The sequence below is a fragment of the Anguilla anguilla genome, chromosome 19, assembly GCF_013347855.1.
Source record: "Anguilla anguilla isolate fAngAng1 chromosome 19, fAngAng1.pri, whole genome shotgun sequence".
Taxonomy (NCBI): domain Eukaryota; kingdom Metazoa; phylum Chordata; class Actinopteri; order Anguilliformes; family Anguillidae; genus Anguilla; species Anguilla anguilla.
The window spans coordinates 11,329,284-11,355,129 of record NC_049219.1 but is presented as its reverse complement, the minus strand read 5'-3'; the positions used below and the strand labels follow the sequence as shown (position 1 = coordinate 11,355,129).

At 50.9% G+C, this 25,846-nt stretch overlaps 1 protein-coding gene across 9 annotated transcripts in view; it reads left to right on the top strand.

The window, feature by feature from the left end:
- frmd4a (FERM domain containing 4A) overlaps window positions 1-25,846 on the top strand; it is a 140,233-nt gene that overhangs the window by 77,932 nt on the left and 36,455 nt on the right. For 7 of the 9 annotated variants that reach the window (XM_035401781.1, XM_035401782.1, XM_035401780.1 and 4 more), the window contains exons 2-4: window positions 14,532-14,597; window positions 22,037-22,131; window positions 23,181-23,273. In XM_035401781.1, coding sequence (XP_035257672.1) covers window positions 14,532-14,597; window positions 22,037-22,131; window positions 23,181-23,273 — 254 coding nt within the window. Of the gene's footprint in view, window positions 1-7,837; window positions 7,959-8,689; window positions 9,531-14,531; window positions 14,598-22,036; window positions 22,132-23,180; window positions 23,274-25,846 lie in introns of those variants that run through there. The other 2 variants (XM_035401784.1, XM_035401783.1) reach the window with 2 other exon arrangements.

Sequence of the window (25,846 nt, the reverse complement as noted above, 5' to 3'; positions counted from 1 at the left end):
GAGAGAGTAAACGGGCTGAACACAATGCAGTGGCCTAACGCTGCAATACTGCAATACTGCAATACTGTAATACCCACCATGACAACGCACACGGGAGCCTGTATGTAAAGCAATCTGCCCTATGCAAAAACAATCATGGGGATTACAAAGGTTATCCCCGCCCCACACGCACGCTGGCACACACACACACACACACACACACACAGGCACACACACAAGCACACACACACACACAAGCGCACACACACACACACACACACACACACACAAGCACACACATACACACACACACACACACACAGGCACACACACAAGCACACACACACACACAAGCGCACACACACACACAGGCACACACACACACACACAGGCACACACACACACACAAGCACACACATACACACACACACACACACACAAAGCTCATCAGATTGCAGTATTCTGAGCAGCAGCAGTGCAAAAAGAGCATTGCCTGTGCGCGGGCCAAAGGGCATGCTGCATTTAGATATCCTCTCTTCCCCGTGAGTGTGAAGTTAACGGGAAGCGTTCCTCCTCTGCGAGAGAAAGCACACGACAGAAGAGGGCCTCGGGCGCAAGCGCGCGTTTTTTGGAATAAGGTCACAGTCTTCTGGACAAATTATTGTTTACGCTCCAGCGGCTCTGCATTTGCCTGGGAGTCGCCCGGGGCGGTTACCGCGGAGACGAGCGAACGCCCAGGGACCAGCCACCCGCCCTCACCGACCGCGGCCAGTTCCTCCTGGAGAATTTCACTTCCTGCCACTTTAGATTTTTTTTTTTTCTTTTTTTTGTGTGCATATTCCATCAAAAGCAGCCTCTTCCTCCAAGCCATTAACAGAGCCAGGCTTCTTAAAATAACAACCCCCCCCCCCATCCATCCGTCCGTCCCCCTCGGTTGCCGTCGGCTACGGCAGAAGGACAACAGCCTTGCGCCATGTGCGCGGCGGCTCTCAGGACTGCACTTACTCCAGGTGCATTGTGGGTAAGGGCAGACTCCGTGGTGGCGGGTGAGTATATTTCCCAGGAGCAGAAAAAGTGCGACCGGACTAGATTGAGCCTCTCATGGCGTCTCCCTCGGTGCCTCGCGACGTGGTCGATCGGCGGCGGCGACGAATTTTCAAGCGACGCGCTGTTATGTAAACAATCTCGACGGACTCTGGGCGCGATGATAGATCCCATTATGGCCCCGGCGTGAGGATGGAGGAGCCAATCATAACGATAATGGCGTTTTGATTGGCCGCGTTCGCTCTGATAAGAGGCCGATAATGGCGGTTCTCGCGGAGCCCGTGACCCACGTGCGCTCTACCCAATCACCTGTCTGAAACGTTTGAGCGTCCGCAGGATGGAGCACCCCGCCGATGAACACTGAGCGAAGACATTAGTGTCACTCACTTGTGCGGCGGCAAAACAAAGAGCAAGATGACTGAGACTGAGTGAACCCGGCTTATCCTGCCATACAGCGCTCAACACACAGTGATTTATGTCATTAAATAAGAGCAATACAAGCATCCTTTTCTGTTGTCTGGTAAATAAATCAATTTGCAAATGGCTGTTAAGTGGAATAACTAATCTGGAAAAGGTCCTGTGATTAAATTGATATTTAATTGAATTAAATTATTTTCTAAAGGCATGTCTTAATTGTCTGCTTAATGGAAAACAGAACAGGTCTTGTTGATCAGGAAGTGTGATTTAATTTGAGCTGTCAGTAACACATTAGATGAAGGGGTTTTGTGTCCCTGGTAATGAGGAGGAAGTGATCAGACCACACGGCTGCTTCCAACTGAAGCCCAGAGGCCCCAGTCCACACACACACACACACACACACACATACATACACACAGAAACACACACACACACACACACACACACACATCTGGATCCATCCCCCTGGCTTAGAAATCCTCTCCTACTGGAGTAATGAGCTTCTGTGGACTCTACTGAATATCTCTAATTACATCACTGCCTCAGTCCCAGTTAAACTTTGCCTGGATTTAAAAGCAGAGCCCTTGACCTGAATACTGTGAAGAGCCCTGCTGTTGGAGAGAGCAGGAGACTGCACACGCACACACATGCACAGTCACATGCACACACGCACACACATGCACAGTCACATGCACACACGCACACACATGCACAGTCACATGCACACACGCACACACATACACAGTCACATGCACACACGCAAACATACACACGCACAAACGCGATGACTGCAACTGCATTGCCCCAAGATGCAACACACAGACACACCAGTGACTGCAGCACCCAGAGCACGTGTTTGGTTGTTGCGGGTGGGGCTGGGGGGGGGGGGGGGGGTCTGTGTCCCTTGTACACTCCAGCTGCTTATCTACTGTAGAGAAACATAATATTACAAATTGTCTGTTCTAATGTTCTGTTAAAGGTTATCCATGATTGTGATATCAATGCTGCGGTGTTGCAGTAATGTATTGAATGTGTAAGCAGCGTTCCCATTTTGGTTCCATTTTGTCTTCCTGTATGACTCAGTGGGTCTCTGAAGCTCGTCAGGCTGAATCACTCGGTCCCACCTGCCGGCCTGCGTGCTGCTCTGTCTCTCCATGCGTCAGGGCCTTCAGGAAATCCCAAAGTTCAGCAGCGAGCTAAATCAGGAGCCTGCTCCTCCTGCTGGCTGTGTGCACTGTGCAGGAGACTGTTAGCGGCTCACCTGTGTGTGTGTGTGTGTGAGAGTGCGTGTGTGTGTGTACTTGTGTGTGTGTGTGTGTGTGTGTGTGTACATGTGTACTTGTGTGTGTGTGTGTGAGCGTGTGTGTGTGTGTGTACTTGTGTGTGTGTGTGTGTGTCTGTATAAAAGCGCAGTGTGCTGAGGACAGTGGAGATGGTATACAGTATAGAGGAGGCAGTGATGCTCACTGAGCGCTCTTGTTCTGGCCCAGGGGCTCTGCTGTCCCTCTGCACTGTTGGTTAATCCGCCGATTGTTCCTCGGAATCAGCTGAGTGAGGCCGCGCTCCGGAAGGCTGGCATTTTACTGTGACGCAACAGAGTGCTCCATTCTCTCTACACGCGCGTCACTTACACCTGACTCTCTGACCGCGCGCGCGCACCGCCCAGCTGAGCTCACAGCTCATCCAGCACCCCCCTGTCCTCATGTAGCGCATGGATACTCTTATCAGTCCCTCTAATCCAAATCCGGCCCTGGGTTTCTTTTCTGCCAGGCAATTAACTGAGCAATTAGTGCTGCTGATTGGCCAGACAGTCTTCACACCTGACTCCCAGGTAAAGGGAGGGTGTAAAACCATTCTGAGTAATTCGAGTAACAGGGTGGTAATGATCATCTCATTCCTGCTGAAATACAGTCTTCAGAAAGAAGAACTTTCTCCTGAATGTTTGTTAGAATAGCTGAATGTTTCTTTAACAATTTTACCAGTATTCCGCAGCATGTATTCTGTGATCTTGCAGCACCTTGATTAGGAGGGCAATCAAAAAAATACCAGTTTAGAAGAGTTTATTTCCGTCCCTTGGGTGTTTTGGACTGAGAGCGCTCTTGACTTGTCTGCGCTGATGAAGAGCTGGACCTGTAATTGTACACGTGCTTTAAAAGGTGGGCCTGAGGGGGGGTGGGGGGGTGTCTGGCCACTGCCTGAACCCGAATGGTTCTGAAACACCGTTACTCTGACGCGTCTGCGCCCTCAGCCAGAAACTAGGCCCCTGTGCTACAGCAGCGCTGGGACGTCGTCTGCGTTCTCTCAGCCCGGAACACAAAATGTCCTCAAGCAAACCCCAGAACAGATGAGGAGACGCCCCCCCCCCCCCCAGCTTCTGTTCCCAGGCTGTTTTTCGTGCTGCACCGTGGCCGAAGGCGGTGGCAGCAGGATCGGGTTGCAACCGAAGCCAAAACACACCGTACCTTTTCTCTGTTTTTGCTTTTTTTTGTTGTCTTTGTCTTCCTCCTCCTCAGAAGCACCTGAGGTGCTTTAAGGGCTCCGCTAACAGATGGATTTCTGGAAGCGCTGAGTATGCGTGTGCGGCCGGACCCGAGGCCGTCGGCTTTATCAACCCCCCCCCGTCCTCACCCCCCCCGCCCATCTGTCAATCTCACAGGGGCCCGGGAATCTGCAAAAACAAACCGCTCCTCTCCGGTTTGGAGGAAAGCGCTCCTAACGCTCCGCTTACAGGGGAGTGACTCGGCACAGGAGCAGCCCCTGTGTTCCTCAGCTCTGCAGGAGGAGTTTAAGAGAGCCATTATCAGCCGGGAGTGTGCCATAAAAGTGGTGGAATTACATGAAGATTTATATTTACATTTATATATACGTACAGTTTGATGTACAAAGTAGTTATTTCTTTTCCTTGTGTAAGCCCTCGAATTTACGTGTGCCTGGTGTGTAGAATATAAAAAATTATCTTTCTTCATGTAAATTCATTTATTTGATTCAGTTGACTTTCAAACGGTGTTTTCCCGCCTGCGACCTTCAAATCATTCTTCAGCTGCAGTCAGATGTTTGCATGTTTGCTAATAATAGTAAAGCAAACTCATGTTGGTTTTGCCCCGGTGTGTCCCCTGGGAAAGAGCGCTCTTCCCACAACAGCATGCTATTCCAGTGACTCACATTTGTAACCCAGAATTTTCTGATGTGTGGCCTACATACGCAAGAAAGGCTGGATAAAAATAGGCCTTGTGAATACGGGACGGAGTAAAGTTTATAAATAAATGAGGCCCGCGTTCTAGAGCAATGCGTCTGTTTTTCCCTGGAAATTCATCCACTCAGGGATATGAGACAATTATTTGATTGATGTGATTGGCTCCCTGAGGTCACATGGTATAACCGTGTGGAGAACCAGGTGGAGGGAATGCGGTTAGCTGGCTGTTGAGGTGCCATGGTGCGGACATGCAGCTCAACACGCCTTGACCATTTCACAAATTAGTTTGTGCGTGAATGAGTGCATGTGTGTGTGCACGTGTTGTGTGTGTGTGTATATGTGTTTGTTATGATTAATATTGCTCATGATGGAAGCTGTAATATGACTATCACAGTGATGCGCAAAGTGGCTCTTGCTGAAGAGCAGGAAGACCTGCTGACAGGTGGGAGGAGGGAGGAGGGACAGTGTGACTGAGCGCGGGACGAACGCGTCCTGACGGCCGCGGGATAGGGCCGGCTATAAATAAACCCCCCCCCCCCCCCCGGAGGCTCCGCGTCCCTCTGAGACGGGCGGGACGCTGCACGGTCCACCACCATTTCCTCGCTGCCGTGTGATTGGCCGGCTGCGGGGGGGGCGGGGGGAGCTATCATAACGCGCGGACGCGAGCGCTGCCGTTTCCTCTGCAGACGCGATGCGCGGAGACATTTGCTCGGGCCGTGTCGAACAGCGCGCTGCGTTAAACGCAACCAGGGGGCTGGGTGACCCACTTCTGCCTGTTACACCGTTTGGGCATTAGAGAGAGGGGGGGGGAGAGAGGAGGGAGAAAGAGAGAGAGAGAGGAGGGAGACAGTGTGAGGAAAAGTGAAAAAGAAAGAGCAGTGGGGAGAGAGAAAGGGAACATTATCCCCTGACAGATTTGCATTGGTTACGGAGGCCCTGAGCTGCTGCATGGAGCTCGGGGTACACGCAGTATAATTCTACATCTTAGAAATGAACACTTACATCTGGCACAGGAGATAGTGAGAGAGAGATAGTGTGTCTCTTAATCTCAAGCTACTTTTTACAGCAGTTTTTACAGCCGGTGTGTGTGTTTGCATATAAATATACACGCGGCATTTATATTTCTATCCGCGCTTTTATTACCGTGACACAGTGCCACGCAGGGGGGGATTCATTTTGGAAATGCTGCGCTGTACTACTGGGCTTGGAATAGATCTGTGCAGTAAAATCAGACAAAAAAGGGCGAGTCTGTTCCAAAAACATCTGAGAGGCAAGCCTGCGTTTGAAGTGCTCTGGCTGAAGGCTTAACTGAAAGCACATTTCACTTGCGCTCACACACACACACACACACAGCCACGCACGCACACACATCCGTGCACACACACACTTACCCACGCATGCATGCACGCACATTCACACACACACACACATACACACACTCACTCACACACGCACACACACCGCAGCCCGGTCCACACTTGCTGGTGCAGTCCCTGCTTATCGAAGCATCTTGTCACCATGTGCAAGCCCGTTTTTACAAGACACTCGCTATAAAAATAAACGGTGCGTGTATAGGCCCAGTGTGCCTCGACCAAGAAATATCGAGCTGGATGTATAAATTCCTGGAGACGCCTGTGGGAGCTTATTGTTCTCATGCTCCAGGTCCTGGTCTTTCGCCATGAGGTGTGTCGGGTGTCGGAGTGGACCTGCACGTGCGTTATGGGTTCTGACCTGCTGGGTCGGGGTCAAATCCATTTCAATTTGGGAAATTCATTCAAATGCAAATTCATTATCTGACAAATCCTCAGAGAAGATTATGGCCATTTTTCAGGAACAGACTGAGTTGGAATGAAATTGACCCCAAGCCCCTGCTGACCTGCAGCTCGGTGGCCATGCCTAGCACCTGCAGAGTTACAGAGAGCAGCTACCCCTGTCTCCAGGAAGGGATCGGAAGGGGGAGTGGCTTAATATCACATGACAAAGATGGGTGGAGTCAAGGAAAAGGGGTCCTGTCGGAACAGTGATGAGGAGTCTTATTATAAGAGCCATTAGGTCGTTCACATTAGCAGTTTATAAGCTGGGGGTAAAACTGTAGCATACGGTGTTGGTTTGGGGCTACTGTAATGTCCGCTCTAAAATGTTTTCACCGTTGCTGTAATTACAGCAGCTGACACGTCCGGAGTTTGTGCGGTGCTTGTGGTGAAATGTTATTGACCGCGGATGTGAGGGGTCAGAGGTGAAGCCCCTTCCCTGCTTGTATCAATTACACGGTTACACGGATGGCTGTGTTTATGCATGTGTTCACCCAGTAAATGTTAGCCCCGCCCATTCCCCTCCCCCTGTCGCACCCCTGTGAAATTTAAACAAAGAGCATGGACTCATCTACACTGCCCACACACACACGCACACACACACACGTGTGACATGTGCTGCCATTGCTTGGTGCTGGAGAAACAGACCACATACACGCACTCCTGACATTGTCTGCAGCCGTGCATCTCCTTGGTTATACGGGGTGTCACGGCAACAGACAGATCTGCTATTAGACACGCCCACAGGGTTATGCCCTTTCTGTGAGTCCACACGCCCTGAAGTGCTTTTGAATGCACGTTGGGGAGCTCTTTCTGCAGGGTCCTTTCTGACATTTATTTATAAAGCCCCCTACTGCTGGGCAGGTTTGTGTGATCCGGGATGTTCCAGCTCATTCCTGGCAGCCCCGTTGCATGCTGGGTTTCCTCTGACGGCCCTGTTGCATGCTGGGTTTCCTCTGACAGCCCTGTTGCATGCTAGGTTTCTTTCGGTTCAAATTTTGAGACTCCCCTACTCCTCGTGTTTTTTTTTCCCTCCTCAGCCAACAACGGGGGCCTTGTGATGAGGTCCCACGAACCACTTACCTTAGGAAGCTGCCAACAAATTAAAAACAGTATATCCTACCCCCAGCCCCCCCCCAAAAAAAGAAGTGGCAGGATCATCTGGAGGCGTTTAACTTGGACGGCGCAGGTTCCGTTCAGCATCATTTAAATCGTCCCAGAAGAAGGGGCAGGCTGGCTGCAGTCCAGCAGCAGCAGGACTGAAACGCTTTCCACCTCTCCCTCTCTCTCTCTCTCTCTCTCTCCCTCTCCACCTCCCTCTCTCTCTCTCTCTCTCTCTCTCTCTCTCTGTGGCTGGGCCTGGGTAAATAAATGCTGTAGTGCATGGCAGAGCCTCGTCCTTGCGTTTCGAGCTGCGAGCGCGTAGCCGCGCCTGCCTGGAGCTGAACCTGCTGCAGCACTTACACAAGGAGGCATTACAACGCACAGGTGGACGGAAGCGTGTGGGGCTTCAGGTATGATTTTGGGGGGGGGGGGGGGGGCTGGCAGCTTTGTTGGTGGGAGAGCTCCACAATCATGTGACTTCCAACTGTCTTTCTCTAAGCCACTTCTGGCACCTTTTTGGACAAAATTATGACCCGAGCATCCTCCCTTTCCTCCTTGTTATCCCCCCTAAATAACGTTATCACCTTACCGCTTGCAAATCACTCCTTTTGTTTTCTAAACCCACTATTTTTTACTTCATTTTGATGTATATTAATATGCCCTACATGTGTCCGGTGTTTCCATTGCAGAGAATGTGCTGTGTGCCAGGTACTGCACCCAGCTCTGTGTTTAGACACTACAGTGTTCAGTGGTTGAATTTGCTGGTGTCATATTACGAAGTTCAGAATCTGGTCTTGATTTCATTAAGGCTTGAACAAGCACTGCAGGTATATTGCTTGCTTATAAAGGGTTTGAGAACAAGACATTGGAATCTATACATTTACAACACAGGCAGGCATATATTTTTAATTTACTGTTAAATGTTTATTTGATGGGGACAGATACAGTTTACATAGATGATTGCAAAACATTTATCCGATGTTATGCATCGCAGGCTTTGTAGCTTCTGCTAATTTCAAATACCCGTCCCTAGATGGGCTTTTTATTTATTTCTGCAAAGGAACGGAACTGAATAACATTGAATTTGTAAACAAATGTATCAATGGTTAGCAAACACCAGCCTGCAATGCCGGCGGGTAACTCTCCCTTCCAAACGGACTGGGAATTGTGCACGAAGCAACTCGGAATATTTTTGTCTCTTCTGTTCTGCAAATCCAGATGTCTGTGAGTGGGCTGTTTCTCGACCGCTCTGCACAGCTAGCGCTCGCCCGCACGCACACGCTCTCACTCACGCACGCATGCACACACACACACACCCGTCCGCTGCGTGTATGTTTGCAGCAAGGAGCTTCACATGACCCAGCGTCGGGGGCTGCAGGATTCTCCCCCACCTCCTCTTCCTCCCATCCCCCATGTACAGCCTCGTTCCACTTCCAGGACAAGCTTTCGTCTGCGCCTTAACCGTTTCGGGGGGGTCGAAAGGGAAACAAACCAGGAGCGCGAGTGACAGTCCCTTCGCCGCGGCGGCCGATCCCCTCGGTTATTCTTATGGTAGCGTGTTCTCGTGCCCTGCTCGCTAGCAGCGTTGCTTCTCGCCGGCGTCCGCGAGGTAAAGACAGGACTCGGATGAAGACGCGGAGCCGTTTGGTTTGAGGTGGATGAACAGCACGGCGCTGGTCCTTTGGAAGCCGGCCAGTGTCGCTCTGAGAGCGCGTTTAGCGTGGGAGGTGGTATGTCTTGGCACCGTGGTCACCCTGCTCAGTCGCTGTAAGCGACAACACGAGAGCTGAAGGCGGCTTCTCACTCCAGCTACCCGCGCCGGCTACAATGGAATGGATGCTGCTGAACGTCTAGGCCGGAATCAGAGCCTCTGGAACTGGATTTCAGTTTCTGATTCATCACATGCTTGTATTTATTCGAGGTCGTCCAGATCTATTTCGTTCTGTGGAATTTAATGTTGGAGAGCGCCTGAGATATAAAAGGTAATCGCCCCCGGTTCTGTCATTCAGCGCTACTGTGTAAACACGCGGTGGAAATCTGTCCCGTTGTGGTTAAAACTGCATTTACATAACATGAAACGTTGCTGTTGTTTCACCGCTGCAACAGAACACGATTTGATTCCGTGCTAAAATCGAGACAGCGGAATCTGAATTACATTTGTTCGTCTGAGCCACCATTGGACCAGCAGAGGCAGCCGACGGCTCCTGTAGTAACTGTTATGGCATTCAAACTTGGCATGTACTGCAAAAAGGAGAATGTTCAGTAAAATAATTTATGTTCTTGATCAATTGCACGGAGTACTAATGCTAGGATAGTACTTTTGACAGGCAGTTGGGTTTCATACACGTCTTTGTTTGCAATTTATTGTTCTGTTGTTGTCCGCTTACTACACACTGTGTTTATTGGCGAACGGGTTGCGTGTGGCAATAACGTGCTCAGTAATGCTGTAAGATTCTATGGTTATAAATATCTGCTTTGTGTTATCAAAACATTTTGAATTCGGCGACGCGTAATTTAGCCGTGCGTAAAGATAACAGTGCGTAACAGTGAAATGTTTTATAACTTTCTACGAGTGAGAGAAGCAGAAGAGTTAGGCTGCAATTAATTGAGTTTCAAAGTCTTGCTATTTTTGGCAGACATAAGCCGTTGAAATGCACTTATCGACCTGAACTTCATTTGATTCGGTTCTTAAGGTAGTTCACCAGAATTATTTGTTTATTTTATTCTCGAATTACTTTACATTTGGTTTTCCTTGCTGAACTCGGAAACACCTTCGCGATATGTCATGTTTCTTTTGCTTGGCCGTCCCAGATTGCGCCAGATGTTACGCATACAGACAGAAATCACGTACAGTACAGACGCGCTGGCTTTTCCCAGACTCCTGGCAAAACCTAACCCCTGCCAACATGAGGTCACAGTATAATGGCTGTGCAAGGTATTTCACTTGTGCTATTATGTATTTTCAGGATTGATCATCTTTGCATGTATCCCATATCTCAGATGGTATACACAATTTACAATTTAGTGCAGGTTTTGGGTAGTTTGTTGGCTGTTTGCAGAAGTTCGGGTTAAGTGGAGCCCAAGGGGTGTACAATAGAAGTCGGGTTACCTAGGATTTGAACCTGCAGCCTGTAAGATGGCCCATTTGCGCTGAGGGATGGAGACAGCCCTCTGGCTCGCGGGGCGTGGCCAATGGCGACGTCGAGCTCTGCAGCAGCACGCTGTGCCCATGCTAACGCTCGCAGGGTTTTTTTTTATTTTTTATGGCGCCATCAGTAGTTTGGATTTGGCCGGCTGCTCAAACAAGTCCTTGTTTAAACTCCTCACCTCGCCGCCATCTCCCTCCGCAGACATGTCAGTGTGCTGCGATGGCCTGTCAGGCAGGTGAGGAGTTTTTAGGGGTCCCACTCCCCCGTCCCCCCCCGGGTCGACCTCTCTGTTGCCCATTACCCCCACTGTGCTGTGCGGGACAAAGGGGAGTAGTGTTGACACTCCCGAGAGAAATTCACCAAGTCTCTGCTCTTTTTTAAAAAACACCACTTCGCAGGTCAGCAGCACATTTCACAGAAGTTTCTCAGGTGGACACAGCACCGAGGTCCTGGAGTTATGTAATGCCTTGTTTTGTTTAGGTTTTTTTTTCCCTTATCATCTCTGGACACCAAATGGTTTTGTGAATGGGATCGATCAGATGGAGAACGCTGCAGCTTTTTTTTTTCTTTTTCTTTTTTCCCCCATCCACCGAGTCCTGGAACGGTTCCTTCCCCCAGATGTTGAGGAAGTGTATCATTACTCTGCGTTTTTAGCCCCGCCCCTTTCCTGTGCTCTGCTGGGACCCTGCTTCCTCAGTGCAGGTCATGTGACGGCGCTGCGTGTGCCCAAGGCTTTCTGTGAAAAATAAGAACTTGTCGGCGGCTCATTTAGGAAATATCTGTCCCAGCTGATGACTAAGCCGAGCTTTAGGGGCATGTGTCAGCCACACAGTCAGCGGACGTGGTAATGGGGAACACTCATCCAATGAGATTAGGGCCCGGTCTGCTGCATCAAACAGCACCCTCCCCACAGTGCTGGATGGGAACAGCAAGAGGGACATTTGGCACCTCTGATGAGGGTAGAAAGAGTTGGGGTGGGGCTGTCTATTTGGAGAGTGAGAGCTCATAACAGTCCCCCCCCCCCCCGCCTGTACATACCCTCTCCGCACGTCTCTTCTGTGACGTTTTCCACCAGGGTGGAATCGCTCCGCGCGCCATCGCTGCATTCTGAGCACAGCGTCCTCAACCGCTGCGGCAGCGCGTGCTGGAACGTCCGGTCCGGTCGCGAGCATCGTCTTTTTTTTTTTCCCTCGGGCGCTGGCCGGCCAGCCCTGCAGAGAAAGGACCCATTCTGCTCCGCGGGGCTCCGGGTCTGCGCTGGAGTCCGAGCGGAGCGATCCGCGGCGCTCTCCGCCGTTGCCGTGCCGCTGATGTCATGCACGACGGTGCCTACTGTAAAACCGATTTACAGTTATTTTACTGTGTTTTTTTTGGCCCATTGGCAGTCCAGTCATTTCAGTACAGTTGCCAGGATTGGTGCTCCTCCGCCACCTGTTTGAGTGTTGGATTCTGGCCTCATAACTGACTGGGTAGATATTCACTCTGATGGGTAAATACAGTTTTACGATATAGGTAAAAAAAATAGCAGTTATGTATATCGCAGAGAAACGCAGAGGCTTACAAAAAACAACATGGCTTCTGGTTCAATGTGTGACAATCGGACCCTGTTTTCACGGGGACCCCTCGAGCCGGGGGGTGTTGCTTGACGGCGCATTTGTTTCAGTACCGCGTGTCGAAAACCGCCTTCGCTGTGTTTTAAGCATGAAACATGCTCCTGCCTGAACTGGTGGTAAGCAGCCCCTCCGAAAGCCTTTTTTAACTGAATTTATTAGCGACCAGTCCGGACGCAGAGCAGGCGCGTTTGTTTACCGGGGGTGCTGTTGCGTGAGCGGTTTCGCAGATGAACGCCAGACTCCTCACGATGAATGAAAGGCCCTGGACGTGCACAGGAAACTGCCCTCAATCTGAGCTATTGTCTCTGCTCTGTGCAGTGCGGCCAGCTGCAGGAGACCGTAAAAGTGTGTGTGTACTGTATGAGTGTGTGTACTGTGTGTGTGTGCTGTCTGTGTGTCTACTGTGTGTGTGTGTGCTGTCTGTGTGTGTACTGTATGGATGTGCACTGTATGTGCGTGTGCTATCTGTGTGTCCTAAATGTGTGTGTACTGTATGCATGTGTACTCTACACGTGGTGAACCTCCTCAGGACTATTCAGGCAGAACCAGTTGAACACAGAGGGATGAATGCTGGGTGGAGTGACGGCAGGTTCAGTGCCATAATAATAATAATAATCACCATCATCATCATAATCATAGTTTTATTTTTGGAATGTTTTTCAGGACTCAGGTTCAAAGAGTTTCACCACGAAACGTAATAGAAGAACAAATGAAGGAAAGGACTGCCGTTCGGGGGGGGGGGGGGGGGGGGGGGGGGGACGTAGAGGCGGCACATCAACAATAAGAGGTGCAGCTTCGTCCAAATAAACACTTCAACCGCAGAAATCAGCGCTCTCACCTGCACGTTTAATCAGCCTACAGTCTGGATTCCGCAACGGTGTCTGAGCCGATCTCCTTCCAAGCTTATTGTAATGAAACTGTACCTCTACAGCAGCAGCAACGCTGCAGAGGGATTAACCCAATGGGACCTGAGGTTTCTGCGCAATATAAAAAATGTTTCTTTGTTTAATGCTTGTTGGAGGTTATTGCTTTCGCCGAGGTTAACAGAAGTGCCAAATGCAAGCCTTCGTTTGTCTGAGGTATTTCTGCAGATGTGTGGGCCTGCTGAACTTTAATTGGCCCTTGCTGTCGCGGGAGGGAGAGAAATGGCATTATAAATCTGCAATATCGTGAAAAAAAACGTTGACTGCTCTCATCAAGCTATGTGCGCCGTTAGTGTTTTATGTCAACACATGGGTAACAAATAAAGTTGGCTCAAAACCCCCATGGTACCAGGCTCATAATGATCTGTTGGTAAACAGGGAAAAAAAAAGGAAAGCTGCTTTTTGGGAATTCTGTTTTTCGGAGATATGAGGATTTGCGGGACATTAACAGAAGGCGTAACGGTTCTGAGGCGTTCCAGGCCCTACAGGAAGTCCCGGGCCTTACAGGAAGCACCACTCCGCTCTGCATATTCACCTGCGTCTCGTAAATCCTCGAGCGCCTAAAAAACCGCTTCGCGCTAACTGTGCTTATTCCTCCTCTCATACACTCTGTCCCAAAATGGGCCAAGGACACTGGCTTTGACTCCTTTACCCTTGAATATTGTCTTGTGAGGAAGCATTTTGCAGTCATTTTAGATGTTTTCTTTTACTGGTTAGTTTAACGGGCACTTGCAGTGAATGTGTTATTTACATTTACATGTACGTTTGCCAGCTCTTGGTTGTGGAATGTCTCGTGGAAGTGTGGTTTCGGGGTCATGGCGGTCATGGTTACTGCTGTACGGTTTCCTGGTCCCCCCCCGCAGCCTTTGGGGGTTGGACATGGACCAGACGGGGGCTTGGGCGCGATGCACAGCGTGTGTGAACGTCCAGAGATGGACAATCCAGGTACAGAGAGTACAGTGAAAGTCCTCCCCAGTATTTTGCTCCAGTCTACCTGGATTTGCTAACGAGCACACATTCATCAGCCAGGTGGTGGAACTAATTAATGAAGTCAGCTGGGCTGAGCTCAATGGTGAAAGAAACACACGGCAGGATTTTTACTCTATGACCCCAGGACTTTCTGACTCTGGTGAGCACGTGGATGTGTTTTAGCTTCCTGTGTGGCACTCAGTACTGGGTTTGGGGTGGGTTTCCGTGTGTGTGTGACATCACCCTGACCTCATGCTGACACATGACCTCCCCCTGAGGCCTGACTCTAACGTGCCACATCCCTCTCTCTCTCTCTCTCTCTCCTCCAGATGACGGAGGGGCGGCGATGTCAGGTCCATCTCCTCGACGACCGGAAGCTGGAGCTCCTGGTGCAGGTATCCGGTCTCACTCTCTTATTGGCTGTGCTGGGGCGTGGGCGGGGCGTCGCTGTGGGAAACCAGGGCTATTTACATACATGTTATGTTTTTGTTGGATTACCTGCAAGGCTTGGAGTAGGTGTGTCTGACCCCCAGGTCCATTCCTGCAGCTTCAGCACCCCCGCCCCACCCCCACCCCCTGCCCAGCCCCTGCTGATAATAAAACATGACTGAGCATCACTTGCATATTTTTGAACACAAGCGGACTAGAAAGCCAGTGAGCACAGGGCGCCTGAAGGTGATTAAATTGTTGTGCTTGTAGAGGCAGTGGCCACCTTTTCAAACCCCTGTCTTCACATTCTGTCCCAGCACAGTAAGAGAAAAACGCAACTTTGAACTATTGACGTACGTTTTTGCTAGTTATTTACATCTTTAATAAGACACCAATGCAATATTAGCACAGTGCTTTTAATTTAGGGTCTGCACTCTAAACCGAGACGAGTCCTTTAGACAAGAGGAGGCTGAATTCGGCTCTCTTTGAACTCAGTTTTTTCTTTGACAGAATGGGGTTCTTAAGAATTCCCCCAAGACTATATTTGTGAAAGCATTTCGCCGCAGAGCACAGTGGCTTGTGGAATGCTTGTGGAATGCCTTTCGTAAGCCATTGAAAACCAAACCAGGTATTTATTTACTGGAATATGTGGATATAATGAGCCGGTCTTTGAATCCTGCTGCAGAACATGTGATCTCTTGTTTAGTTTTCCACGCATGAGCGTATATTATTGTAACAGGCTGTACTGTACTTTCAACAAACACAGCCCTGTGTCCGATCGGTTGTTTACCGAATGTAAATGTGTGAAGCATGCAAATGGAACACCGCACGCAACCCTCCATGACATGTGACATGACGTCACACTCCAGCCAGCCAATCGCGGAGTGTTATTGTGTCGCTGAGTGAGCGATTAAGACCTCTCTGCATGGCTGTCAGTGCTGCTGCCGCTGTTGTCGTGTGGAGAGGGAGCGCTTTAGCAGGCTGTGTTTGGCAGATCCACCCCTCACCCCCGCCCCTCCTGCCCCCCCCCCCCTAACCTGCTGGTCTGTAGAAAGTGCAGTCTAAACACTCAGGACAAGCTGCTTCCTGTGAAGTAAACACGCCCGCCGGACACCCCCGGGGGCCCCCTGGACCAGATCCGCCTAAAGCCCTCCGCCCCGCAGCGCCTTCCGGAATATTCCGCCCAAGCCAGGAGGGAGACGGCGGCGTTTCGTCCTAGCGTGACACTTTCGTCCTGCGTGGATGTGGAGCGTCACCTGGCCCGACGTGGGGAGCTTTTCACCCCCCCCCCCCATATCCCAAAAATTGTGTGATTGCACAGTCCGAGCCGCCACTCGGACGCCGGGTCGGGTGCGAGACGCACCCTCACGCTCAGGAGCCCTTTTCCCTCCATTTTAGTGCGCGATTGAGGCCGGCTCAGCAGGATGTGCGCTCAGCAAGGAAGCGAAGCTCTGAGCCGCCCTCAGCTCCGCGGCGGGTTGAGCTGCGCTAACGCTAAGGCTAATGCTAATGCTGCTGCTGACACTATCGCTAGCGCCTTGCTGCTTTCACACAGGGCCTCTCTCAGGGACTTTTAACTGAGTTTTATTTTATTTATTTTTTCCACAGACCCAGCGCTGTAAACGTGGAACGTTTGTTCCGCGTACGTTGCTGTTTCTGACATAATGCGACCTTATAAGAGGGGTAAATCATCCTTCAGTAGACATTAAATGTCTAATTAACAGCAATTAAGAGCTTGTTACTATTCAGAGGTTGCAATTATGGTAGGAAGAAAACCCAGAATACACAGTGGGTCCCCAGGACTGACTTTAAACACCCCTTCAAGCGTGGTATTTGTGGTAAGGTTTTAATTATGGAGAGTGTGTTCCTGAACACCTGGCTGGTGGATTCCTGTCTAAAGGGTCTGCTAGCTGCAATTTTGGCTGCTTGAAAGCCAGTGTTTGGGTCGGTTGGACTCAAAATGGCGGTCGGTGTTTGAGAAGGTTAGGATTTTTTAGGTCTTTTTCTGTTAGAAAATGAAGATTTTATGTAGATATCACATTAAATTGGTCTTAGGTTTTGCTGCTAAGAAAGAATGTCTTGCAGGGGGATGCTGACTCTGTTTTAGGTAAAATTAAACCGGCTGTGATTTGAAATCGTAGTTCCTGTAGCACCACAGTTTAGAGGTGTTGTTTTCATGCTTCTGTTTTCAGCTGTAGGTCGCTGGTAGTAGTAACAGACTTCTTATCCCCTGCTTCAGGTGGTGTGTACATCTGCCGTCCTGCATATGGAGCTCCTTGGAGAAATAGGCTGCTTATTTTTAATTTTAATTTATTTTCTCTAAATTGTTCTTGGGAGGCAAATAGGGTTTCCTGGAGGGAATGAAACCAAGCAGGCATGGCGTCACATGGTCAAATGTCGCACGCCCTCCCCTTTGTTTATGAAGGCCTGTGATGGCTCTCGGGGCTCAGGTTACGTTGACAAAGGCTGCTAACGGCTGCCCCCCGGCCTGCAGGACACCTGTTTGAGGCCCCGTCAGTTGTGTCCCTGTTGATGCGGTGACACACGGGACAGGGTGATTGGCCCCAGGGGGCTGGGCTGTGCCCGGGATGAATGGGACAGCGGTGATTAGTGGTTCCCTCCAGGGACCTGTTAATGGACTCCATTGCGCGCGGTGTGGAGTAGCTGGATCAGGGAGAGACGTGGAATAGACAAGAGGGCAAGATTAACGTGGATGCTGCATTTGGGTGAAACCCTCAGCAGTATCTCCTCGCCCTGCACCCCCTGACAAACCCCCTCCCGCCCCTTCTCCAGCCCCATCACCCTGGTCCACTTAACCAGGCTCAGCCCTTTCAAAAAAATTTTTTTATTTCAGTCTGTATTTTTGTGCAGCCTTGCGGTGGTTTATGGGGGTATTTAGCAGTACTACACGCCACTGCGGTAGGCAGAGTAGAGTTCTCGCTGAACTGCAGTGGCTGGCAGTCTCCTGTTGTTGGTCACTGATGTCCTGTTAACCTGTATGCGTGGAGAGGCTTGGGCCAATGAGGTCCAGTGAATCACTCCTGACAGGGAATCCTGGCTTGGAATGAACTCCGCGTTAACGAGCGGCTCGGACGTCCAGCCAACGGCACTCTGGGCCAAATTAAGGGGCGATGTGATTCGGCGTACACCTGTTTCAGGATGCAGGTCCAGCGTTGCCCTGTCAGGGTAAATTCATTGCACCTAATCACCGCGCTCTGTGCACCGGGCACCTGATGATTGGTCTGTGTGTGAAGAGGCAGCGTGTTATTGGCAAACTGATTAGCAATCAAGTGCTAAGAGACACATCAGGGAGTATTAACCTGGCTCTGGAGTAGCTTGGTAGGTTTATTTTTCCACTGCTCATTCGAAGACCTTAGAGCAAAATGGCCGACCTGCAGGACACTGCACTCAGTGGACCGGCTGGACGTTTGTCCAAGGCCTCGCTGGAGCCGATGTTGGACTGAACTGCTTTACGGAGTGGCCGCTGTGTGATTTATGAACCCGACCGCAGAGCAAGACGCCTGTTTTTTGGCGCTAATGCTCATTTCATTGCGCTTCCTAATGGAAAGCGAGCCCCGAACACAGCTGTAATTAGCCGGGACGTGCTGTTAGAGTTTTTTTATTTCGCGTTCACATCGCCCCTGAAGATTAATAGACTTGATTTTGCTCCCTTTGGTGCAGTGCATTACCTCCCGTCCACCCACACCTCCATCATGCCCCCCTGCTTAAGTTCATCCTCGCACGCCATGCACAAACACGTCAAGCGTGCATTAGCCTGGAGCTGGCGAGGTGCATCCTCCGCACGCAACGCTTCGCTAATGCATTAATGCGGAGGGAACAAGTGTGTCTCTATCCCCGAAACGCATTCCACGGCCCGTTTCTCTGCCAAACAGCTGGAACCAGGCTGGCTCGCTTCCCAACGATTCAGGGTGCTTTCCCCACTCCGTCTTATCAGGAGACTTCAGCTGCTCCAAAACAGCGCAGCTAACCGGCCGTTCCCCTCTGTGAACGCTGAACTGGAGAGGACAGCTTTGGCAGAAATGCAAGCGCACGTCACAGCCCCTAGAACGTAGAACATGCAGCAATCCCCAGGAACAGAGCACGCCATCAGTCATGTGTAGCATAGCAGTGTTTTCATTACACCAGTGAAGTAGAATTTTAATTGGATTACCCGGGCTTTGACCCTGCAAGGTGTGAGATCACAAAACTTGATAAGAACGTTCTTAACTGAACATTCTAGTGCTGATGTCACAATCACTACTGGCGATTGGAAGCAGTGGAGTTCTAGAACACTGACTTGAAATTTTGAAAAAACATTCCAAAAGAACCTACTCTTCAAAGGGTTAATGCTGCTGTGCTGTGTGAAAGGCAGTACTGCGGAGACGTTAAAAGGAGAACAGCCATTCAAATCCCTATCTCTGTGCTGCAGAGTTGGGTAGTGTCTCTTTTCAACACCAAGAACTCACTGATACAGTAACTGTATCTCAACGTTGTATCGTGTATTTTTTCTTGTATGTTCGGTTACTCTATATGATGGTCTGATGGGGAAAAATATGCATACATGGAAAGAGGAGTTTTGGGTAAACATGTTCCTTTAATGTATTTGCGGGATCTCAGATCCCTGTGGGGCTCGTCCGTCCCTCCCCGCGGAGTCCGCGTGGGTAATTCCAGAGGGCTCCGTGTGGATTATTCGGCTCTCCAGGAAAAATAAACTGAGAAGCAGCCGGTGCTGCAGTTTTGAGTCCCCATTCATGAATCAGCCAATGAGAGCTTTCCTCTGCAAATCCAGTAACAAGGCTGCAGCTTTACAGGGTCTGTGGAGTGTGTGTGTGTGTGTGTGTGTGTGTGTGTGTGTGCGTGCGCTCGTGGGTGTGTGTGTGTGTGTGTGTGTGCGTGCGCTCGTGGGTGTGTGTGCGTGTGTGCATGCGCTTGTGTGTGTGTGTGTGTGCGTGCGCTCGTGGGTGTGTGTGTGTGTGTGCGCGCTTGTACTTGGGCTTCACGTTCTTGATTAACTGGGAATCGCCGGGGCAACCACGCTGTGATATTAATTTTTCTCTCGGTCGATCTCTGGCTGATCCATTGTTTCCAGCTCCCCTGGGCACTATTATGTGAGTGTTTCTCTCGGGCTGCCCGGTGGGGCCACGTGCTGCCCGTGTTATCTGGGTGTTTCCGTAGCGCTCATGTCAGCAGGCGGGCTGCTGCTCAGGCGGGAGAGCATGGAATGTTTCCCCAGTGGCATGGGGAGAGAATGAAATATTAAAACGGCGTGTTTATAGAAATTAATACATTCAGAGAGTGGGGGAGGGATCCCGACAGCCCTGGGGACAGGAAGAGGGGAGGAGAGCCACTGCGTGAATAATTTACCCCACACACTGCTCTTTTGGGAAATGACAGTTAACAGCGATCACCTTGTTTGCGGCACCCCCTGCTTCAGAACCATCTAATTTACTGTGTTTGCGGTTTAAACCTCATAAAACGTAAATAACGCGACAATACGCGTTGATATTGAGTTTTACGCTCACGGTGCGTTGGTGGTGGGCTAGCTGTCTTCTGTGTATCTTGAGAGCACTGAAAAATTATTTCTTCTTCCCCCCCCCCCTTGTGATAAACGTGCAAGTCAAAGCTCCTATTTACGCAAAATAAATGTTATGTTCTTGCAGAAGCTGTGTGGAGGGGTGTAAAAAATAAAAAGAAAAAAAGGAGCTTGTTGAGCTTTGTTTCAGCTCAAAATGCAGAACAGCAGGGAAAAGGGCGCAAAGTCCCGTACTGAGTGAGAGCGAGCGTGTCTTTCCCCGCGCGTGAGCGCGTAACCGCTCGCTGCTCTCCCCTGCTCTCCCCTGCTCTCCCCTGCTCTCCCCTGCTCTCCCCTGCTCTCCCCTGCTCTCCGCTGCTCTCCCCTGCTCTCCGCTGCTCTCCCCTGCTCTCCGCTGCTCTCCCCTGCGCTCCCCTGCTCTCCCCTGCTCTCCGCTGCTCTATTTACAGGAGGAGGTGGGCGTGCCGAGGCGCTCTAATGATCGCTGTTGTCGCCTTTTCCCGCGCGCTTAATTGGAAGCGGCCTCGGCCGAAGCGAAAACAGTAATTAGAGCGGCTCGGCGTCTGTGTCTTTCATGGGGCGGGGGGGAGGGGAGGGGCGAGGGGGGAAGCGGGGGGGATTCGGGTTGTGTACAGAGGGAGTGTAGTACATAACCTGGGTTTTCAACAGGGGGGTTATTGAAGGTACTGTTGGGGCTCCCTGGCCAGACTTCATATGCAATAACTATTTATAGTATTTTGGAAAATATTTCAAAGTGTAAAGCCTTTTTTTTATGAACCCTTTTTAATTTATGGACGGGCTGAAAACCCCCCTGGTATGTGCCAGGCTTGTTAAAAGCTGTTTAATGCACACTTGTCCTGCTGGAATGCACATTAAAAGGGGGCGATGCAGATCTGTCAGCATCCAGCTCATGCCCCTGATTACAGCCCGTTTAGCAGCACTCACTGCACTGAATGCGTGACATTGTTCTCATCCTTGAAAATTTTGAAGTGCCGATTCCTATCTTCAGTCCAGAGTACGACATTAAATCCACCCGTGGTGCTGCATTATGCTTAACTTTGAGCAGTTCTTTTTTTACTGTTAACACAATCATGTTCAGTAGTCACTAAAATAAAAAATGAAAAAATCTGTTTATAAGTAACACTTTTGGCGCTTAAGCACTTTGCTCAAAAGATAAGCGCAAATCCCCATAACAGTGTGATCTCCTGATTTGTACAGTAGATATTTTGAGTTATTAATTACTTTGAATGGTGCAGTTTTGCAAGGAAATAAATGTAGATTTTCTATCGTGTTGTTGTGGAAAATATTTAGATGCTTAATGCGAAATTTGCTGCGACCTATTCGGTTTGACCGAATGGTTGCCTGGTCGTTTTTTTGGGAACACTACAGAAGAGAGGGTGTGAAGGCTGGTGCTGCTCCGGTCGGCTGCAGGCGGGTTTTTTTTTTCCCAGCGGCTTTTCCGCTGACGCTGAGCGATGAGCGGGACCTGGCCGCCAGCGCAGGACGGGGCGGGGGGGGGCGGGGGGGGGGAGGCGGCGACCGCGGCGACTCTCCAAGGTTACGTCCCGTTACGAGGCGGGAGCGTTGCCGTGGCGAGGGGCCGGGAGCTGAGTCACTGCAGGAAATCGATAGCCATTAGAGCACAGACACGTGCTCACCGGGGAGCCCCCCCCCAGCCCCGCTACGCTAACACTGTTTACCTCCCTCAGCACTGCAGAGCAGTACACACTACACCCTGCGGGGAGCACGTGGGCACCCTGCAAACAGTAACGCCCCCTTTCTCTCCCTCTCCCTCTCTCTCTCATTCCCTGTCCCTCTCTTCCACCCTCTCTCTTTCTCCCTCTCTCTCTCCCTGTCCCTCTCTCCCTGCAGCCCAAACTGATGGCTAAAGACCTGCTGGACCTGGTTGCCTCCCACTTCAATCTGAAAGAGAAGGAGTACTTTGGGATATCCTACACTGATGAAACGTGAGTATGCCCGTCAGATTCTTCGGGGGCCTTGTGCTGTGTTTAGTAGTCTCATCAGATGCCCGAATAGCCTGGTTATTTATTCATTGACTTCATACACATCGTTCATATCAGAAAATGATGCACAGAGTTGGCCATAACAGGACCCGAGTCGCCTGGTAACCGTTAATAACGCAGGGTTTTTTTTTTTCTTCTCCAGTAAATGCTATTGAGGTTTTCAATTATAAAGACTAAAAAACTGAGCGGTTGAAGATGAAATGAATTTGAAATTCAGCCCGCCTTTCCTCCCTGGTCTGGGCCTCGGGATGTCAGAGGCATCTGCCAGAGGGCTGCGGTTGTCCTGGAGGCAGCTGGAACTGGCGGTATCTGGCGGCTTCTCCACAGATTGAAAGAGGCACTTGAAAGACAGAAATACACACAGGCAGCCCGCTCTCTTGTGCGCCCGGCGACCACGGGGAGGGAGAGAGAGGGGGGGGGGGAGAGAGGGAGAGAGAGGGGGGGGGGGGGGGAGAGAGAGAGAGAGAGAGGGGGATGAGCGGGAGAGAGCAGGAGTCCACTTCAAACCAGCAGATGGGAGTTGTGTGTATGAAAGCCTTTGAGAGGCAGTCCTGTGCACTGAGGACCTGATGCATAAAGAGGCTTGGCCTGAGCTGCCAGGGCTCCATGCAGATAGGAGCGCAGCGGCCCGCGCCTGCTTCTCAAACACCGCCTCAAACGTGGGTCACGCACCGCAGGGTTCATGTGCTCACCAGGCTAACGCACTGCAGTGCGATTATGTGACAGTCTGATTATGTGGCATCCAGCCTGCTTTCTCCAATAGAGTTGACATGATATTACGTAATGTGGGAGGTGACCGTAGTTGGTGATGTGTGTTGTATGAGTGGTGATTGTAGTTGGGTATGTGTGTTGTATGGGTGGTGATTGTAGTTGGGTATGTGTGTTGTATGGGTGGTGATTGTAGTTGGGTATGTGTGTTGTATGGGTGGTGATTGTAGTTGGGTGTGTGTGCTGTATGAGTAACCTTGCTTGGTTTTGGGTTCCTCTTCCAGGGGCCATTTCAGCTGGCTGCAGCTGGACCGCAGGGTCCTGGAGCACGAGTTCCCCAAGAAGTCCGGGCCGGTGGTTCTGTTCTTCTGCGTCAGGTCAGTGTTGGCATGGTGTTTATTCATCATGCACTGCACTTAACCCCTTTAAGGTGTGAGGTCACAAATATGTGATCAGAATGTTCTTACCGGAACATTCTACTGCTGATGTCACAATCACTACTAATTGAAAGCATTGGAGTTCTAGAACACCATTTTAGAATTTTTTAAAAAACATTCCAAAAAGCGTGATTTGAAAGCTTCCAGGCGCTCCTAATGCTGCCGTGCGGCAGTGAGTGAGACCCCCGTCTCTTCTTCTCTGCTTGTGATTCTCTGAGCGTCTCTGATCCGCACCAGCAGGCGCGCTGATAACGGAGCGGTTACTACGGCGATGTGGAGGTGGGGGGGGGGGGCGCTGCTCTGATAATTAATTGGTCCCGCAGGAGAGCGGTGCTCTAATGGAAGCAAATTAAGGGGTCAGTGAGAGAAGGCTGTAAAATTGCCCCCCCACCCCCTCTCCTTCCCCCCCAACCCCCCAAACCCCCCAAACCCCCCCCCCCATCGCGGCCGTGGGCCCAGCGCTCAGTCAGCGGCGTTTCTCCCGTTAATCCGTGGGGGGCAGAATTAGCGTCCTTTATCGCCCGATTACGGCTGTTTGCCCTCAGCCCTCTGCGGATTACGGAGCCGACTGAACACGCCCCCCCCCCCCCCCAATCCTCACGCTCCAGCACCGCGGCGGATGTGAAGGAACGAGAGGCCGACCGCTGGGACACGTGTTTAAAGCTGACCAATCACACAAGCCGTCTCTTATAAAAGATAGTGAAGGAACGAGAGGCCGACCGCTGGGGCGTGCGTTTAAAGCTGACCAATCACACGAGCCGTCTCTTATAAAAGATAGTGAAGGAACGAGAGGCCGACCGCTGGGGCGTGCGTTTAAAGCTGACCAATCATACGAGCCGTCTCTTATATAAGATACAGCACCTGTTGAAGCCCCAGGAGCTGGAGCCTTTCCCCCTCTCTGGATCAGCTCTTCGCAGTTTGTCATTGTTGACCGGGCCTATATTACCCTGACAAGAACGCCGAAACGGAAATGGCCTGTCGCCAGCGCCGTGTTTACAGGCGTCCATTTTGACGCGTGGTCGCGTCGCTGACATAAAAGCGAGGCCGCTGCGCTCGTTTGGCGGCCGAGTCACGTCGAGACGACGCCGCTGGTTTTTGCGCGGGCCTGTCGGGCTCGGGCACGCTCAGACTGGCTCTCTGTATTTATGGTGGACAGCGCTGCGGTGGGGACTGGGAGGCAGCGGCCGACCCGCAGAGCTTAAAGAGAGATGGATGGGTTTGGACTGCAGAGTGCCCCGGGTTGCCAGGTCGGGGGAAAAACCCTGCGTGAGGCTGAAGCACGGCCTCAGGTCCAGGGGAGTCGGGCAGCAGCAGAGACACACGTGTGTGTTGCTCCTGTATTATTGTTCATGTAGTATTGAGACCTGGCACACCTTCATACACGCATACACATATGCATTTACACATGCGTAGGCACACACAAGCACGCACACACACACACGCACGCACACGCCTTGACATGTGCGTATCCATTCACACAGAAGCAGGCATTAAAACGCATACTGTACATACGCACTCATACACTGGCGCAGATATACTCTTGCATTCACAAACGCACACACATACAAAGGCATACACATACACACAAACATGTGCGCTTGCACACACAGATACACACATGCAAACACGTGCACGCACACACACACACACACACACACAAACACGCACACACACACACACACTGTTATCTGCAGTAGAGTGGAGAATAAGCCACCGCAGGCTCTGATTGGTGGCCCTGCTGGCTGCAGGCGTGCTGTGGTGTTGAGGGCTCTATATTTAAAGCCGTGTCGGTGTGGAACATGACGGCCCCTGACCTTGCTGTGCCCAGCTGGGTCCCCTCTGGCTGCTGTGCTGTAGAGCCGGTGGGCACTGAATGCTGATTGGGCGAGACGTGGCCCACGGCGTTCCCGTCGCGCGGTCTGACCTCCTGCGACAGCTTTGCTTTTATTCTCTTCTTTGTGTGATGTGGACATATGCACCCCCCCTCCCCCCCGTTCCCCCCCAAACCACAAAGAGCTCTGATCAGACCACAGTTATGTGAAATGTCAGCGCTGAGTTGATAATCAGGCTTCATTTTGGGCTTTGGCGGTCCTCAGCAGCAGGGCTGGCGATGCGCCGGTCTTAACACGCGCGCGTGATCTTTCACGCGCCCCTTGATTGTGTATCGATTGCGGGAATGCCCGAATTGCGTTGATGAATATTAAATCTTTCCTTCTGCTGTTAGGTCTGTCACTCAAACTACAACTTGAATGGATTGCCGATATTTATAACCCCCCCCCCCCAAAAAACCTCATCGCAGTCATTCAATAAAACAGTTAAGAGCCTGGCTGACCCCGAGCGTGTCGTGGGTTCCGTGTGACTTGCGGGCGGAAGGACCTAATGATTGTGGGTCGCTTGATTTGTGCAGGGGACTGGGAAACCCACATTGACAAAACCCTTATTCTGTGCCCTGGCGTCTGGAAAATGTCACACTGGAATAGACATTTGTGTCACTTTGCAGAGTGTGTTTTTCC